Source organism: Panthera pardus, unplaced genomic scaffold (genome assembly GCF_024362965.1).
Source record: "Panthera pardus isolate Hobbes unplaced genomic scaffold, ASM2436296v1 HiC_scaffold_13, whole genome shotgun sequence".
Taxonomy (NCBI): Eukaryota; Metazoa; Chordata; class Mammalia; order Carnivora; family Felidae; genus Panthera; species Panthera pardus.
Genome location: NW_026526688.1, coordinates 120,759,392 through 120,779,780, shown reverse-complemented (window position 1 = coordinate 120,779,780; position 20,389 = coordinate 120,759,392). Strand labels below are relative to the sequence as shown.

General features: G+C 36.0%; 1 protein-coding gene across 6 annotated transcripts in view; it reads right to left on the bottom strand.

Annotated features, from left to right (window-relative positions):
- The window catches only part of PPP3CA (protein phosphatase 3 catalytic subunit alpha), a 326,963-nt gene that overhangs the window by 26,362 nt on the left and 280,212 nt on the right, over window positions 1–20,389 (bottom strand). For all 6 annotated transcript variants that reach the window (XM_053901385.1, XM_053901384.1, XM_053901382.1 and 3 more), the window contains 2 exons: window positions 9,462–9,587; window positions 6,960–7,034 (listed from right to left, as the gene is read on the bottom strand). In XM_053901385.1, coding sequence (XP_053757360.1) covers window positions 6,960–7,034; window positions 9,462–9,587 — 201 coding nt within the window. The remainder of the gene's footprint in view (window positions 1–6,959; window positions 7,035–9,461; window positions 9,588–20,389) is intronic.

The following is a 20,389-nucleotide window of genomic DNA, read 5'->3' as shown; positions in this document are numbered from 1 at the left end:
TGATTTCTATTTTCTTTTTTAGCTATTATAAATACCATGGCTAACATAAACACCTCTTTTCAATAATCTGATATCTGACAACCAAAGTTATGTCCTAATATTTCATTTTTTGGCCAGACACATCACACAGTAATTTTTCTGCATTTGGTGCAAATACTTTTTACAGCTGTTGCCTGAACGGTTACACAATCCTGGCTCTTTCTACTTAATCATTCTTTCTTTCTCCTTAGCTCATTTGTCTTTTTTCTCTAGCTTCATCAAGAAGGGTTAATTTAAGGGGCTCCTGAGTGGCTCAGTCAGTTAAGCGTCTGACTCTTGATTTCAGCACAAGTCGTGATCTTACGGTTTGTGGGATCAAGCCCCGCATTGGGCTCCGTGCTGACCGCACAGAGCCTGCTTGGGATTCTCTCTCTCTCTCTCTCTCTCTCTCTCTCTCTCCTCTCTGCCCCTCCCCCGCTTGTGCTCCCACACACGCTCTCTCTCTTTCTCAAAATAAATAAACATTTAAAAAAAGAAGGGTTAATTTTAAGAATTAGTCTTCAATTTTCTTATATTTATTTCCTTTCACATCAGCCACTTTGGAGACCTATTTCACTTTTAATAGATTCTATTAGGACTTTTAATTCCAAGCCTCTGTCACCAGCTCAGAATTTGTTCCCAATTTGCAGGGCTTCACTTCCAAATTCTGCTTGGACCTTTCCAGAGTTACGTGTGTCACTTTTACTCAAACTCATCTTCTCCCGAAATTGGTGAGTTTTTCCATAAATATTCTCATCTTCCTGGACACCTAGGCTTGAAACCACCCAAATCAACTTTTCTTTCCTTTGCCCCACTGATTCTATAGCTGTAAGTCCCCGGGATAGCTCTTTGGAATAGCTCCCTGTAGATCTTATTCTTAACAGTATCTTTGTTTGGTCACCTCAACTTCCAGATACATTATGAAGTTCCTGCATTATATTCCTACTCAGCCTTTGTTTCGTTTGTAAGCATTTTTCCAAGCTCATCAACTTCAGGTGATGTGTCAATGCTGACGGTACAAGAATCCTATCACTACTGTGTTCCTTGGGAGCTATTTATTTATTTAGTATACAGAAATGTTTCCATTTTATATTAAAATGGAATCCCCCTCCCAAAACACTGTCATTATTATAGGACATAAAACTTTTTTTTTTTTTTTTTTTCCAAATTGGGAACCTGAAATACAGGATGCTACAATGAAGTGCACAGAAATAACAATAATTGCAGCCACAAGAAAAGTTCTAAGTTAATGATTCTTAGTGTGTGTGCTGCTACCAGATGCACAAAGAAAAGGGGAGTTTTTACAATGAAATTCATCTCAAATGTGCATCGTGGCAATTAAATACAGTTTTGAATGAAAATAATACAATCAAACCTTTATAGAGGTATTCCTCAGGGACCAATAAAATGCCATGTTAGTCCCACAAATTCCCAACTTTACATTTTCACAGCTAGGGATGGCTTTTTATTTTTATTATTATTATTTTTTTAAATGTTTATTTATTTTTGAGAGAGAGTGTGAGTGGGGGAGGAGCAGAGAGAGAGGGAGACACAAAATCCGAAGCAGGCTCCCGGCTCTAAGCTGTCAGCACAGAGCCTGACACGGGGCTCGAACTCACGAACTGCGAGGTCGTAACCTGAGCTGAAGTCGGACGGATGCCTACTGACTGAGCCACCCAGGTGCCCCTAGGGATGGCTTTTTAAAGCTAGACAGAAAGAAGTGGGAAGACACCCTGGAACCCACGATATTAGACATCAAGAATTATCTAATAATTCAAAGCAGATGATGGGAGATAATTTTGTTGTATACAATTTAGATAGTTTCGTAGAGGCATGCAAAAAAACTTCTCTGATCCCATATTCAGTGACTGGCCTGTGGTTAACATTAGGATAAGGCAAAACTGTGGATAAAGGATAAGAGTTCCACCATGTGGTTTGCTCTCTAGATGAAAGCAGAGACATAAATTCTAATTTAATATCAAGTCTTTCCAGTGCAGCCTGAAACTATATTTGGCTCGAAATGTCTTAGTTTTATTATTTTTTTTTTCTTTCCTTTCTTATTCTACAGGATTTCAGTTTCACTTTCATGATTTTTCCTTGTTAACCAGACATGTCACAGTTTCAAACATATTTTGTGTCTATGTGTGTGCATACGTATATACACATGCACACATATACATGTGTGATCTCAGAGTCTAAGATTTTAGGACCTAAAAGAAAGCTGCAAATAAATAAATATTTTTAACTCATGAAACTGTCATTAGGTTTTTAATGCTTATCGCTATTCCAGATGTCCTTGTTGTTACAATGAACAATAAATAAACCTCTGAAATGATGCAGATTGCTTGATTTCTGCCAGTCTTTCCCCCCATTTTGGGATCACCAACTAATCCTTGGGCTGAAGAGAGTTTTCTTCATTAATGAGAATTAACTACCAGATAACATACATCTACTTGGATTTCTTTCTTCTGTAAAATGTTCTGGGGAATCACAACCCTAAACTGAAACCAGCCTGTAATTTTATCATGCCAAATCAGAAGTGGAAACAAGAAACAAAGACCCCAATACATATAAATTAGATCCTCCAAAGACATTCATTGGTATTCAACTGTTTCCAAACTTTACAAGATAATAGAAATTTTGTATTTTATTTTCAACATAAAAGAGCCACAGACCAATTTAAACTAACAACTTTGTTCTGGATAGGGTATCAAATTCTTTTATTTGTAAGGCAGAAGCTAAGGAGGAGAGATTCAGGACATGATTTCTACTCAGAAAAAACTAGAACCAGAGGACTTACTGTCTGCTCAGATACACCAACATGTTTAACGTGATGAAACACATAACTTCTTGGAGTCAACTCAGATTAAAGGAATAGAATGAAACTGTTTTATGTGCAGTTTATTTGACTTTCATGGCCAAATAGTGCAAAAAAAAAAATCTCCTTCTTTATTTTGCAGTATATTTAAACAGAACAAACTATATTCTATTTAAGTGCTGTTGTGTTAACAACAACAACAACAACAACAACAAAAGGCATCATGCTGTTTCAAAAAAAAAAAAAAAAGATTTCATACGTTGTAGCAACTGGTTGTAGAAAGTTCAAAAGGGTGAGGACAAGGCACATGTTAGTTTGAATCCAGACTTCATTACTTCACTAGCTGTGTGACCCTCAGCTTTAACCTCCCCTCATCCAGTGGCGAAAGTTTCATATGTAAGATAAGAATCATCCTAGCACCTATATCAATAGGCTGTTCTGAAGTGGAGATAATATTAATCACCTAGTAAACATATATATGATAATGAAGAATTGAATGACAGTTAATAATTACAATTTTTTGCTGGTCAAAAGGGTAAACATTAGTGAAGAGTTAATACATGTAAAGGACTTGGAATAATGCCTGAGACATAAATGCTAAAGAGGAGCTGAAAGAACCTGAAGGAAAAACAAATTAATCCCATAGCTTACATTCCTCTAGGAAATGAGAAGAATCCCTATCTGCTATAGACTTTATAGACACTAAAAGGTCAACCCGAGAAGGTAAAAAGATAGTCATGGGTTGTAGAGATATCATTACTACCTGTGACTTTTCAGGTGACATTGGATATGGAGCAAAATACTGAGAAGAACTAGATAAATCTCTCAGGGAGATATTCCACATCCTTTCACCCCCTGCCCTTAGAATAAAGCAGCCATTTTAAGGAAGAGGTTCAGTTAAGTTCTTTGATGGCTTCTGATTCTTGCTTTCATCTCTGTAGCCATCAAGCTCGGGAGCCTGGTAGGTAGAGCAGAAGGCCAGGCCCCAGAGAGAGACAGACTGCAAACCTCATGCAGGAGGGACTGGGAAGAATTAGAAACTTTATTCTGAGGTTGAAAATAATAGTGCACCCCTCACTCCAAAAGAAGAAACTTCAATATACTTTCTCAATAAACTAGTCTCAGAGAGTCAAAGAATTCTGGAAAGTTTTACAAGTTCTTCTCTGAGCACCTCTGAAGAAATTCATAGCTTTTGCATCATGTTCTAATAAGCAGTAAAGAACATTTCTTATTGTTTACTTCAAAATGTATGATGTCCTAAGTTAAACATACTTTTTACAAAAATATTTATTTATTTATTTTGGGGGGGGCAGAGAGAGAGGGAGACAGAGAATGCCAAGCAGGCTCTGTGCTGTCAGCTCAGAGCCTGACATGGAGCTCGATCCGATGAACCATGAGATCATGACCTGAGCCAGAAACCAAGAGGTGGATGCTTAACCAACTGAGCCACCCCAGTGCCCCAAACATACTTTTAATTAATATTTTTATTTCTTTAGATTTAAGCATGGTAGAGTCAGCTTTCAGTGGTCTGCTTAGAAACAAACAAAAGTTTCTAAGTGCCTTGAAAAAAACATGCACTCTTATAATTGGAATTAACACGATTAAAAACAAATTCTGATGAGTGACTGACGATTGGAAGAAATTATTTTAAAAGCAGAGTAAGCCACAAAATATATCCTTTCATATGTAAGAGACTGAGAGGGTGGATAAAGAGAACTCCCCATTAGTGAAGTAAACACTGAGTTAGTCTTGGTAATAGTTAACTGTGCAGGAAACACCTGTACTGTTGAAATGTACAGGCATTTTGGCTATGGCACATAGTAGGTGCTCAATATATATTTGATGAGTATATGCATTAATATCTATTATAAACTTACCTAATCTGTATAACATATTACACTTTTATTATATCGTCTATATTATAATTATTGGCCAATGAACTTGACCACAATAGAGATTTGTTAACAAAGGCCTATCACCTTATAAACGCTAATTAATCTTTCTCTTGAGGAATAAAAGGAACATAGAGAAAGACATCTATTGTAAAATGTTTGTTGACTTTTAAGATACCACCAGAGAGGGATTCTTCCTTTAGAAAAAAAGACTCCATTATGATGAAAATATTATCTCTTAAATGATATCACTAAGCCTGGAAGAGTTAATAGTAGCAAACTGTGGCTATAACATAGGAAACACCTAGAATCTGGAAGAAGCAGAAAATATCCATTGAATTCTAGATATTTCAAAATATATCAATATATTTACTGAAGTAAGTTCTTACAACTATTCTTTAGCTAATTCTAACATATTAAAAGTTTAGGCATATATTATATATTTAAAAAAAATTTTAACGTTTATTTACTTTTGAGGCAGAGAGAGACAGAGCATAAGCAAGAGACGGTCAGAGAGAGAGGGAGACACAGAATCCAAAGCAGGCTCCAGGCTCTGAGCTGTCAGCACAGAGCCCAACACGGGGCTCGAACTCACAGACCGCGAGATCATGACCTGAGCCGAAGTCGGATGCTTAACTGACTGAGCCACCCAGGCGCCTCTATATATTTTATATTCTATTATATATAGAATTCTCTCTCCTTCCTTACATTATACATGCCCTTGAAATGTGACATATGACTGAAGAATAGTCTATGGAGACAAACAGGCAATGATGATAGGAGTTACAGAGAGGAGTAAAACTATGAGATCATAGGAATAATTGTACACTTCACATTTACGTAAGTATATAGACTCTATTCATATGAGTGTATGAATCCTTTTATTTCATTTCTGCCTACAACATTAGGTAGTTTGCATTCGTAGATGTGACCTGCGCTAATCCAAGTAAACATCAAATCATGCCGTTTAGATGCTAACTTCCAGAAGGGGCCACATTCACCTTTCATTTGACTTAAATGCAGTTTTTAAAGGTAAACATGCTATCAGTTTAAACTTCCACAAGATCTAGTTTCTGCTGCCACCTTCACTCTTCATTTTATAATCTGTCTCATTCTATTGATTGAGCATCAGCCTCTCTATCAGACTGGAACTTCATCAAGCCACAGGTCTGTCTTGCATCTTGGAATCCTGAGTTCCCTACACAGACTAGGTTTTTATCCCATGTTTATAGAAGTGGTTTGCTCTCGAACTTTCCCCTCCAACTACATTTTTGTTAGTTTCCATTCATTTTGGGGTACTTCTGTAAGATCTACAGTGATTTTTTTCTCTCCATCTTTTTTTCACCTGATGGATCTTTCTTTCTTTCTTTTTTTTTTTTAATGTTTATTTATTTCTGAGAGACAGAGAGAGAGAGAGAGAGAGAGAGAGAGAGAGAGAGAGCAAGTGGGACAGGGGCAGAAAGAGAGGGAGACACAGAACCTGAAACAGGCCCCAAGCCCCGAGCTGTCAGCACAGAGCCTGATGTGGGGCTCGAACCCACAAACTGAGAGATCATGACCTGAGCCAAAGTCGGACACTCAACCAACTGAACGAACCACCCAGGTGCCCCAGATCTTTGTTTCTTATAGAGGAAGTGTACTCTTCAGGGGTAACCGAATACCAAACAGTATCTTAAACAATAATACAAAAGGTGCATATAGCTTATTCATTACTTATTATTATAGATATGAAAAATTATTGGTATTGACATGAATACCAACATATTAATGTGTAAATATATATTTTTTGTCATAAACATCAAAATTTGAATAACTGACAGGAACAACTTCACTAAAGGCACTTTTAGAAGTTACTCAGTAAATAGTAATATCTGCTAAAGGATTACTTTTTAAAAATTTGTTATTAAGGAGTGAAAAAAGTCACTTAGCAATGTGAGCTACTGAAAGACGGTCATTAAAATAGCTCACTATTCAACAGTGTTTTCAGAATCATGGGAAAATTCTCTCATGATGTGTGTGTGTGTGTGTGTGTGTGTGTGTGTGTGTGTGTTTGGTGTGTGGTTTTTTGTGTATTTCTTCAAAACAAATAGAAAATATAATATCTTCCATTCTCGATTGTATGTTATAATTTAACATAATCCAAATCTTAGAAACATATTCCTTGGGTTACCTATGAGACACCAAGTAATCACCTGGCAAATAGCATTAGCACAAAGGCTCAAGCCTCTTACCATCAAATCCATCTTCTTCTGACCCTAGTTCATCATCTGAGCAGATGTTGAGGACATTTACCAGCATTTCAGTCACTAAAAAGGAAAAGAATAAAAATTAAAAAGTCCAGATTTTCAGTTATAGCCTTAATTATTACTCTGGCATTATTAATGAGCAAGCTTAGCATTTCTTACCTATATTGTATATAGAATCTCCTGCAAAGCACTTTCTATAAAATCCTGATCATAAAACATAACCGGCTTGGTGATTCTACACAGACTATATGTTTATAAAAGTATTAGCTCATGCCTATGAAATGGTATGGTAACATTTAACTAGCTATGTCAACAGACAATGGACAAATCAGATATGTGGCTGTGAATATACTATCGATCTATGAAGGAGGAAGTGATTCCTTTTGAATTTTTATTTGTTTGTATGATGATGCTATTACATCTAGACCACATTGCAACCATCTGTTTTGCAGGGACTAAGTGAATGCTAGATCTCTCTCTCTCTCTCTCTCTTTTTTTTTAATTCTTTTAATCCCCCCAGAGAACCCAGCACAGTGATGGGCATGGGTTTTGTTTGAGACGAATTGCCGACTGACAAACTAATATTCGAAGTAGTTTTGAGGGTACTAACTTTAAATTTTATTTTCAAAACTTTATGAATAAAGCTTTAGTAAGTTTAAGAAGACACTTAATTGAGTAAACTTATTACAACCAGATTGTATTAAAGCGTTGTCACAGAAATTAGTACATGTTACTTTTACACTAAGGTGCACGCTATTTACATTTAACAACTTCTGAAATTAGGTTGGATTCTGTCATGAAGGTGAAAAGAAAGTGGCCTACTATTTCTTCAAGAGCTCCTTTTATAAACTTTTTTTTTTTTTTTTTCAACGTTTTTTATTTATTTTTGGGACAGAGAGAGACAGAGCATGAACGGGGGAGGGGCAGAGAGAGAGGGAGACACAGAATCGGAAACAGGCTCCAGGCTCCGAGCCATCAGCCCAGAGCCTGACGCGGGGCTCGAACTCACAGACCGCGAGATCGTGACCTGGCTGAAGTCGGACGCTTAACCGACTGCGCCACCCAGGCGCCCCAAGAGCTCCTTTTAAAAATCAGTGTGATTCTAGAGTGGAAAATCTATGATAAAGAGTAAATATCAATGTAGCCAATATTATTCCACAGCTTCCATTTAACTATCAAAAGTGAATTATGTATACAAATATACTAATAGGTTCTTTTGTAATAGATGTTCAAAATCTGAACATTTCCTGGAAACAACCCAAGTGAAGGGTGTTCAAAGGGTTCTCAGTAGTTGTCAGGATTCACACTGCTTCTGCTTCCAGAGAAGCCAACAGAGGACAGTAACACATGGTGTGTTCTGATCAGTGTAGGGAGGTGGTGACATGGCGTAGTGCTGGGAACATTTATCAGACTATTAAAATTTACTTTTGACTTATTTTGGTATCCGAAAGAAAGACTTCTTCACTGACAAATCATAACTTCACGATTTAATCATTTTAAGGAATTTAAGGGAAAAAACCTTCCATACATATTATAGGAAAATAAATACTACATTCATATATCATACACATTTATTAATACAAATAAATACATATTTCAGAAAAAATGTATAGCTTTTCTCTAAAACCCCTATAAGGGTTCTGAAACATGTGCAAACTCTTACCTTTATGCTGATGCCTATTTACCTTCTCTGGTGATGTGTCATATCATGCCTGAGTTATGACCCGGTTTGCCCCTGTTAGCCCTCCTGAACTAAATGCTTAAGACCAGTGAGTGCAGGACTTTCCTTGAAATTTTTGATGAGGTTTAGGTCAAAATATAAAACAAAACAAAGAGGGAAGGAAGGAAGGAAGGAAGGAAGGAAGGAAGGAAGGAAGGAAGGAAGGAAGGATAGGAAAGGAAGGCAAACCAATTCTTTTGGAAAACTGGACAAGTTAATAGTCAATAACTATGTAAATGTAAATCTGTCTCATCTTGTAACACATTAATGGTCGCCAATTTGTAAAGAAGTATTTTTGTTGTTGTCGTATATATTGTCTTTTAAATTATTATGGCCATTAATCACTGTCACACAGTGATTATTATCAACATCAGAAATGTGAGAAAAGCATGGCTATCTTAACCTTTTAATTTGACAGGTAGTTTATAAAATAAAATAGCGCCTGAATTAAGATAGGAGGATAAGGGGGAAAAGTAGCCACGATAGCTTGAAGCAAGTTAAAACTACATATCTGCTATTTTTCAAAGAGTTGTAGTATTCCAATGAGATCACATAAATTCTAATGTTTCTCATTGCTCTTGTTTCCCCTTATTTCACTCATAATATTTTGTTAGCAGGATACACAGTGACACACTTTCAAATCTTTTCCCTCATGTTGCCACTTGTGACTTTTATTGGTCAGGCCAAAGTGTTTCTCTGTTTTATGGTAAAACAGTCCACATCCCCTCCCCTTCCTTCCCATATCATTGCAGGATTCCACAACACACCTTTTTCCCCAACAAAGGGCAGGGACCAAGTGAAAACATCCATGAAATTTGGAAGCCAGTATGGGTGAGGAGAACAGTTGAATTGCCTGATGTTCATGACATTGTTCTCATACTTCAATACTGCAGCTGAAAACAACAAGAACAAAGACATTAGGTTTACGTGTAATATTTCTGCTTCTCCACATGGCCTCAGCTGATCAAGAAAATTAAACTGTGTGACTTTAGGTCCAAAATATCAACGCCAGTAGCTTAATCAGTCATGAATGTATACACGACTCGGGAATTAAACTATACTCAATGTAATATGAAACTGCACAATATATGAATGCTAAATATGAAATGGCATTACAGTTTGGCAAATATTTATATAAAACAGTTAATCAAATGTCTATCAGGAATTGGTCAAGCTCCTCTTACAGCCAAGAATATTCTAGTCTTATTTAACAGTTGATGACCCTAATAAAAGTGGTATAGCTAAATCATTTTCACAATTTAATAATCTCCTCAAATATTTGAACAGAATTTACTTCTATGTTTTCAAAGAAAGCATGCATTTTCCATTAGAACTCACAATGGTTGTACACAGTAGTTGAAATTAGACTGCATTCTTGACTTAATAAAATAAAATGTTTGGATTGGATCTTACATAAAATAATATATTGGTATCTGACTTCACTCATGACTTCTGGAAAGGAATCACCATCCATGACTTAGGAAATGAATCTACCCTTTTCACTCTGCTTTGTATAGTGTCTGTAGGTTAGATACACAGTCACAGAGAAAGCTATGGTTGCAGAGATCTTAAGATCATTGCTGGTCTCACTTCTAACCAGACTCAGAAATTCAAATTCATTCCAAAGCAATCCCAATACAAGGTTAACAGGTCTCTGTGAGTCCCTTCCTTCCTTTCTTCCTTCCTTCCTTCCTTCCTTCCTTCCTTCCTTCCTTCCTTCCTTCCTTCCCTCTTCCTTCCTTCCTTCCTTCCCTCTTTCTTTCTTTCTTTCTTATTTCAATTTTGGGGCTTCTGGGTGGTTCAGTTGGTTAAGCATCTGACTCTTGATTTCAGCTCAGGTCATGATCTCACGGTTCATGGAATTGTGAATTCTGCATTGGGCTCTGCACTGACAGCACAAACCCGGCTTGGGATTCTCTCTCCCTCTCTCTCTGGCCCTCCCCAACTCATGCTCTTTCTCTCAAAATACATAAATAAACTTAAAAAAGAAGATTTCGTTTTGAAGTAATCTCTACACCCAACATGGGGCTCGAAATTATAACCCCATGATCAGGAGTTGCATGCTCTACCAACTAAGCCAGCCAAGCACCCCTCTGTGAGTACTTTCAATTTAGGAAGAGCTACTTGTTTTAACAGCATCATCTATTCTATGGATAGACAAACAATTTTAAGTTGTGGGAAATTCTCAAGTTGAGTTTAAAACTTCTTTACCACTCAGTGATCCTAATACTGCCTTCTGGATAGATACAGAACAAGTATACTTCTGATTCTAAATGACAAGATTCTAAATGACAATCTTTTAAATACGAATCACAATACTCTTGCATCATACCTTCTTAAACTTTGGTAAGATTTTGCTTTTATTATCGTCTCATGGCATAATTAGCATCACATTAGTGAAAATTATTGAACAGATCCTAGATGATGTCAAATGGGTTTTTTCTTGTTTTGTTTAGGCTTTTAAAACATAGAGAAAGCAATCATTTCAATACTTTATGTTGTAGCCTGTGATTACAGGTGAGAGATCAAAGATAGCTCTTCGAAATCTAGTTTTTGAAAAGCTACCAAACGTTTACTGCTTTTGAGCCTTAATGTCTGCATTAATATCTTAACTTCTTACTTACCAATATCTTTAACATAGCATTGCTTTCCTAACCGTGTTTGCTCTTCCACTGGGAATATTTTCTTAGAAACCTCTAAATACCCCAGGTTTTCTATCCTATGGTGTCGAACCCAGACTGTATCCCTTCAGTGAAATCTTTTCTGATTTCTTCTAGCGGATCTAATCTCAACCTTCCTCTGCATTCCAAAAGCTCTTGACTTAAACATCTATACTGCATTTATTATTTGATATTGACCATACCCATTGTGTGTGTATATATATATATATATATATATATATATATATATGCATGCCAAACTTCTATATCTTTAGGGACAAGTATCATACAACGGGCTTTATATTTCTTTGTGCTTCACATACTACCTTCTCAGTATAAATGCTCAGAAGCTAAGGATTCATCTTTCTATTTCTCTTACAATTTTTTTTTTAAGAAAATTCTTCCTAATCCCTTTGGCTCTTCTTCATATGAGAGGGCTTTTCGTCCCTTTCCTTCTTCCTGCTCATCCTTATTCTGGATGCATGCCACATTGGCAATGTCCCTGTAAAAGTGTGGCCCAGAATGAAGATAAGTTTTTTGGTGGGTTTAACCAACACAGAATATGAGGAGGATATATAGTTTTTTGTAATGTGGATACTATATATATCATATTGCAGCCTAATAATATGTTGGTGTTGTCAGCAGCTTGCAGTTAACTAAAATCATACTTGAGAACAGTATGGTCTTTGCTTCAAAACATATTTGTGGCTCACCAGCACAGTTCCAGGGAACAGAATCACTACACTTTGGGGACAAGAAATGCAGATAGTGCAGTCACTGACATGGAAGGAATTCATATCTTCTTCCCACAGACTGCTGAATCCTTCATATATACCTGTAACCCCATTCTTCTTTAAATTATCCTATCATTTATGCCATAAGACACTTGACCTAAGGATACATTCATATAGTATTAAAGCCATACAAAATGAAAAAAAAAATCATGGCAAATTACCATACAAATATCTCTGATCTGCCAGATGGAAAAGGTGAAGTATTTCCCACCTTTGCTAAGTACTACCTGAATACTGGCTCCATTTAAAAGGTCTTTACTATTTTTGGATACAGCATATTCATAGCAGGAGTATGTTCTCATGTCTTCAAAAGATCTTTAAGGTTCTAATCTTTTTGAAGAGCAATGTCTCCTGTGAGCTTCCCCCGCTTTTTATCTGGCATTAGATTGGTGCAGCAGGAGGAAGGAAAATAGATGTGAAAACTAGCCTTGGGCAAATAACCTCTCCAAATGCCCTGGCAGAAAGGGAGAGATTCTATAGAATATGTCATTTAGTCCTTACTACAAATCTGAGAGGCAGGTGTGACTGCCGTTACGTTATAATCCAAGGAACGGAAGTTGAGAAATGAAATGGCCTGCTCAACATCATTCAATGAGCAACTGAAAGATAGGACTCATATTTAAACTCAGGTTTTACTGACATCAAACCCATCCCCTCTCCACCAGTCCCTCTGTCTCTTATAAATTATAAATGGATGAATTCTAGTCTTAGCTGTTATACTAACTTAACCTTGAATATAGTATTCATAATTAAAGATGTTTTAGCTTTTGCCAAAATCATATTTGAGAAAAATGAAATACGATGAAAATTTACAAGTGAGGGTATGGCTTGCTCAATAGATAACACAGAGGTTCTGTTTTGGAGCTGGTGAGATAAAGCATTTCTTCATTTGACGCTGACTCAATATAATTTATCTGAGTGCCTACTGATAAAGCAGGAATTTTTCCAGATTTTATTTTTGTTTATTGACAGCAGAAATAATAAATTGTCACAGTAGCTACATTTACTAAGCATCTGCTATATATCAGGCATTATATTTGGTCTTTTACAAAACGTAATCACAAATCTTCACAATAGCCTTCAAAACTAGTTCTTATTTGCATTTCAAAAATAAGCAAACAGAGAGGTTATTTGCCCAAGGTCACACTTAAGAAGCAGTTAAATTCAGTTCTGGTCTGAGTCTAAATTCCCCGATCTTTCTAGTATTCCATGATATTCTCACCCCAACTGCATAAACTATTCATTGCCTGCCAAGTTTTAAATACAGATTCTCCTTCCACATTTATTCTTTGTAAAAAAGAGCACTAGACTGGAAGGCCAGGAGCCCAGACTGCTAGATGGGTTCTGTCATTAAGTACTCACAAGGCCCGAGGTCACTTAAAGTGTTTAGATTTCAATTACCTCACCTAACTTCATGGATTTATCTAGATAATTTATATGACCACTTCCAGATCTGAATGATAACAAACTTCTGGAACAAAGACCTCATCATTAATGCAATGAATAATATTCTCAGTAATTCTAGAGACTATTTACAGAACGTTTTTCTACTTCTCTATAGGTTAGAGAAAAGAATAACTTAAAAATACAAATACACCAATATATATATTCTTTTTTCTTCAGCAGCATAAGGTATTCACTCAAAGATACTTCCTGAATAACCTTACATTAATAAGTTACTCATAAATTTTTATGTTTTTTGTATAATACATATATGTGTATATGTGTGTATGTGTATATATATAAATATATATATATATATAATAAAAGTACATGAAAAAAACCCTTAATCTAAAACAGTCCCAAATATCTACAGTCACGAAATTCACAGTTAACATTTCATCTTCCACCTCCCACATCCACCCCTGCCACCTGCCTCTAACTGTCACTGGGATTACAAAACTCAACTAGAGCCCTAACAGTGTGCTGTTCTCTGAAGTACTTGAAAGACATTTATCTCCAGTGCAATATAAATAATACAAGTGGTTGTGCTTCAAGAATCACTCGAGACCAACTCCTGAGACCTTGTCTGAGAAATAGAGAAAGAACAAAGCCTACTATCAAGAAATCTCGCCATTATACTGGCAATTATACATGACCTCCTGTCATTTAACAATTGCATCAGAGGCCTACAGAGAGATTATGACATATATACAAGGCCATGTTATTAACCAAATTCAGAGCTGACCAGACAGTCTAGAAACAAGTGCTCTTCTTTTGCACATGTGCTTGTGAAAAATAGCCAGAAAAAAAATTGATATAATGGAAAGAATACTAATTTCCATAAACCTGGAGGCCTGACTGCCTATTCTTTCTCTGATGTCAAAGTTATGGCCTTAAAGTTATGCAATTACTTGGTCTAATCATTTTTACTGCACCTGTAGAACCCTATACAAACAAACATGTAAGCCATGCTGTGTATGAGATATAAAATCCATAATCAAGGGACAGCTCCTACCTGAAAATAGGGAAGGGCCACTTGAACTCTTATTTCTAATGACACAATTAGGTACAGCAAATAGACTGAAACTCAAGGAATAGAATCCATTCCTCTGTCTACCATATGATGCAATAAAATGCTAGGCCATATCCAAATCTGTAAATTAAAGGGCTCTCCCCTACATTAAAATTTGAGATTTTGATGAGACACAAAAACCTGTATTTCATAAAAACTTGGTAATATTGCTCAACACCTTCTTTACAACTGCCATTACCAGGGAGGAGGAGGATAGGACAATGAGTAAGATATAGAGATAGAGATAGAGATAGAGATAGAGATAGAGACAGATATATAGATAGATATAAATATCCAAAGAGAGCTTCTAACTTAAAAGAAGTTATCAAAATATTGCTAGCAAGGGGCATTAAAACCATAGGCTCAACACATTTCAAGTGGATTTCAAGAAGAACACAAAGTTCCTTTCTGAAAGTCTTTAGATTAGAATGTAACACTCCCAACATACCTCACTCAGGCTTTCTCAACATTACCAGGGCTGTTTTCAATAGAGGGGAGAGAGGTCAAAAGAATGGAAATAATGAATTCTAATAACATTTTTCATCTCCTTAGCTCTAATTGGCCATGCACTCCCATCTTCAAAAGATGGGGCAGAGGGATAGAAAAGAAAGGTGAAAAGGAAGCAAATGGCAGCATTCCAGAATCATAATCCGTCCGGAAATAGAAAAAAGAAAGGAAGAAAGAAAGAAAGAAAGAGAGAGAGAGAGAGAGAAAGAAAGAAAGAAAGAAAGAAAGAAAGAAAGAAAGAAAGAAGAAAAAGTGTAATAGACTCAGGATTTTTTTTCCCTTTCAGTTCTGTCACTTGTAGACAATAGATACCCCAGCAGGAAAACCATCATCATGTTCTTTTGGCAAAGTCCTACCATCACAGAAGGAGACATGATGGCTTGATGGATAAAATTCTTGAAATTGGACATATACACTCATAATATCCTTTACCAATATTTTAAGATTATGCCATATACTGCATGAAAGGATTTATTTGATTCTGGGAGAGATGCTGTACATTTTCTAAAACTGTATTTTCCAATAAAGATTACCGTTTTAATGTATAATCTTCTTTGAAGATTTTGTGAAGATATATATCTATAATATATCTACATATATACACAGTTTTTGTAGTTCAAATTATAGCATCTATAAGCACAATCTTGGTGATTTCTTCCATTTTGAAACCTCATTTCTAACTCCTGTGTCTTTTTTATCTTTCCCTGAATGTCCTGTACTTGCCCAGTGTATTCTGTTTTAAAAAGATTCTTTTTATTATTACTAGTGACTTAGTTTAAGGGAAATTTATTAACTCATGAGGATTACTGTATTTGGTGAGCAAGGACTACACTTATAACTCACTTTTACTCTATAACTCATAAGATTGAGCACAAAGTAAGTGTTTAAGTCTTTTATAAAGACAGATTTCAAGTTTTCTTTTAAGCTGCCTGATTCAGTACTTCACATAGGGTCTTTCACAGGCAAATTCTCAATAACTTCCGTGTAATGACTGAATTTAATCACCTGAAATATTTTATCATTAATAACTACAAACAGTAGGTATATATAATTTCCCTGAAGCTGTGAGCTAAGGATTTTGTGTTTATCAAGATACACACATGTGTGTTACTATATATAATCCTCTTATCCACACATCTAGTCCCTGCCTGCTTCTCCTTCCTTGTACATGTATCCTTCATGGCACCTTGTTAACTTTGCTACAAGTGCCCTACATACAATTTGGATGATAGTATCTTCCTTACATGGAGGAAAGAGACGGTACCAGGTATATCTATGAAATAATATGAGCCAATTTTATAATTATATGTGCATGTGTGTGCTACATATTTCCTTTTTGATATTGCATTAGTAAATTTTGAACCAGCTCATTATTTAAACATAGAATTTTGGGTAAAGTCAATAAAAGGAAGATGATGGAAGGGATGAAGAAGGCAAAGATCTCTCTTTTTCTTTTAGTGCTTTGTACCATACCTGGCACATGGCTGATGTTTAATAATGTTGGTTGAAGAAAGGATCTAAGGAAAGGAAATAGAGAAAGGAAGGACAAGATGGAGAAAGACAGGAAGGACAAAAGGAAGGCAAGCAGGCAAAGAAAAAGTAAAAACAAAAACAAAAACAATTTCAAAAACATAAAACATATAACTTCCCAGGACACTAAAAGTGTAACTAACAACACATGAACAGTCTGAAGGGTACATGTTGGAATTTAGGAGAAAGACAAAAATGTCACTTCAGATGCTAACTCCATTTTAAAATTGTAAAAGAGTCTCTAAAATAGACAAGAATGGAAAAAACATTGGCCCTGCCACATTATAACTGTGTAAACTTACGCAAGTATTACTCCTTGTGTGAGCTTTACCTCCAAAACTTGCAAAATAGGAATAATTACTATTATTTTGAAAGTATGGTGTTCAAATACAATAATACATGGGATTAATATCCATGATAATATGTAATCACAAAAACTACTTGGCAACTGAAAAACAGAAGTATCAAGATGCAGTTTCAAGTTCTTCAAGGAGGGGATGGCTATCCATTTTTGACACTTTTCCATTTTATAATTCCCACCTAAAGTGTCATATCCAAATACTAACACCCAGAGAGTCTGGGCCAGAAACTGATCCTTGGAAGTAGCTCAAGTCCAGTGAAACACAGAATTGTTTCTAACATTACAATTTCACACGGAGAATTTGAATTTCGATTCAGTATTTTTTGCTAAGTCAATAAGAAAGAACTAGTTATGAGTTTTAGCTTTAAGTTCTAATCTGTGTTATTATAATGCTAACATAAGATTTATGCCACCTTAGTAAATGAGAGAGAGAAAGAGGTTTAGCTGAAGCTTTGAACTGCTGGAGAAGATGGCATGGACATAGGAAACACTGTACCCATGCTTGGCTTCCATTCAATGAAGTCAATACATCCCAGCTCCAAGTGCATAACACAGGTACCCTGGTGGGAGGTACCTTGAAAACTGGTGGTATCTGCATGCAATCACAAAACACCTTTTTCACCTTCAAGGTTGTACTTGATATCAAGCCCTGAGCTATAACTTGCAAAGTTCTAGGTTGTTCCTTGGCACTGAGTTAATATTAAACCCACACACTTGATATTTTCTGTGGAAAGTAATATCACACAGACTTTTTGACATTGTCAGGGTAAAGTCTCTTGTAGATCTAGAATTTCTAGATATTGAATAGCAAGGGATAAGCCATTCATTGGTGTCTTCAACATTATCTAGATTGTCCCTTTCTTTCCTCCTATGAAATGCTTTACAAAGAATTCGATTTCTACAGAATCTTCTAACCGTCTGTCAGAAAATGGAATACAACACCTCAGGATGCATCCCCCAGCTGGTCTTGTTCAAGGGGCAGTAGTAGAGTACTGCCGATAAAGCTGTGTGAAGGATTTAGCCTTGTTCCAGATCCTGTCTTCATCCCCATTTAAGGGCTTATAGAACTTGGAGAGCCAAATCCTTCAATTCTATGGGCAGCCCTTTGTAAAAAGCAAGGATTATTTCATTCATGGAGTTATTACTTAGGGAAGTTCCACAATTACTTAACTGCCAAACTTTATAATTATGCAGCAGCGACAGTTACAACATCAAGAAGTTCACTTGTTATAGCAAAGATACAGAGTGTGCATTCAATTAAAATATATACTCAGGGTAATTCTTAGATATTAAATCTTGATAGATTTTCCATTTTGCCCTCTGTCCCATTAATTAAACATTGAAATGTAAGCAAGTTGATGACTGGACTAAAACTAATCTCTTTAGAAAGTGGCCTCCAGCAATGACAGTTTGACAGTGGAGCTGAATGTACAAAAAGCAAAAGTCTAAGCGCCTAAGGGACACTTTTTAAAGAGAGAGATTAATTATTTAGTTTAGAATAACATAAAAGATGCCCCGCTCTTTTAATAACGTATATATTTGAATGTATAACATTCACGTAATATTAAAGGGATAATAAATGACTCTTCACTCCCAAAGCTCTTTTTTTTTTTTTTTTTTTTTTCTTATTGAAGAACAGTTAGTCATCTACATAATGGAGCCATGAGTTGAATAGGGATTCGGTGGAAACATCACCCCGAATGCCTCAGATAACAAAGCTGACCTAGAAGACAGAGGTTAACTTGCAAGCACTGAAACTCAGTCAGCTGAGTTTCAATCTCAGTGCTATTCCCTGATAAGATTGTGTGAACCATGGGGAAAGCAGGCATCCCCTCTGTGCCCCAAGTTTTCATTAATAAATCAAGATTAGAATGTAATGCACAAAGTATTGAAAGATTACATGCATTGACACATGGAAACTGAGAGCAGGTTCTAGAACAAGATAAATGTTCCATTATTATTATTATTATTATTATTATTATTAATCATTTGCTACTTGCATGAATAAAGAAAATAACATTTGTATACATGCTATCCCAACTGCCCAACTGAAAGGAAATATTTACATTTACTAAATATACTATTACCAACCTAAGACTTTAAAGAAAACATATCAAAGTTGTAGCAGTCAAGGTGACAATGATAATGATAATGGTAGAAGAAATTATCATAGTTAGATTAATTCCATATATTAAAGAGTCCTTTATATAAAAGGCAGAGAAAAGGGATATTCCACTAAAACCTCTCTGCAGTTAATCTTATCCATTCATCTCAGAGAGATGTGAACTAATCAAAAATTCCTACCCAAAAGTCCTCCTCAGCCTAAATGTCTACATAAATTTATTTTCTACTACTTCATACTGATAATACAAAAAGTTAATGCTAAGAGTTTTCTTCATGTTTTCTGCTTTGATCCTTTGTAGTCTGTAGATTCCATATCATTTTTTGGGAGACTGTCCTTGGTTTAATGGTCCCTATAAAGAAATTATCTTCCCATTGTGTGTAATTCAATATTCATTGGGGTAAAAAATAAAAATGTATATTAAATAAATGGAGAAATTACTATTTTTCATAGGAGTTATTTTACTTATTGTTTTCCTTTAGTAACAACAAGAAAAACACGTAGCCTACAATTTTTTTGGAAATATCAAATAACAAAATGCTACCGTGAATGTGCATTTACGTTTCCTATATGAAAAAAGTGATCTGAGCAAACAGTTGCTCAAGACCAATTAAGAGGATCTTTAGAATTGATATGATGGCAGGAAAAAAGTACGAGCTAGGAAAACTCTTGCTGTTGAACAAAAGCTCTGGATTAATTTTATCTAACTTATAAAGCACTAGTGATCATATTTATGCCTGTGGTTATAAAGACCCAAAATATGTTTTAAAAATGTTTATGTCAATGCTAAAGATTATTCCCATGGTTAAGATCAGCTTCAAACTCTACAGAAATGGCTTCTTGCTTATAAAATGTAAGCAATTTTGTAGGGAAGTAATCTTTTTGGCATGCTGTGAAGAAACAAGCTAAGATGCTAACTTAGGGTTACCTGGGCATGAATTCTACTCCGTTCCAGAGACTGCCCCCCCTCCCCCTATTTCCTTTTCCCACCCAGGATAAGGATCTGAACTAGTTGATTCTGCACTTGGCTCCTGACTCAGGCAGGGACCACCTATCACTAAGTTTGCACACATGATTCTGGAATACTGAAACAAGGTCCTGACATGACAGAACTGTGCTGCAGTACAGGAATGAGGTTCTCAGGCCTGGCAGCCTACGGTGCTGATGGTGTCACTGAAGGCTGCGTGCTCCAGCTAGACATCAGGG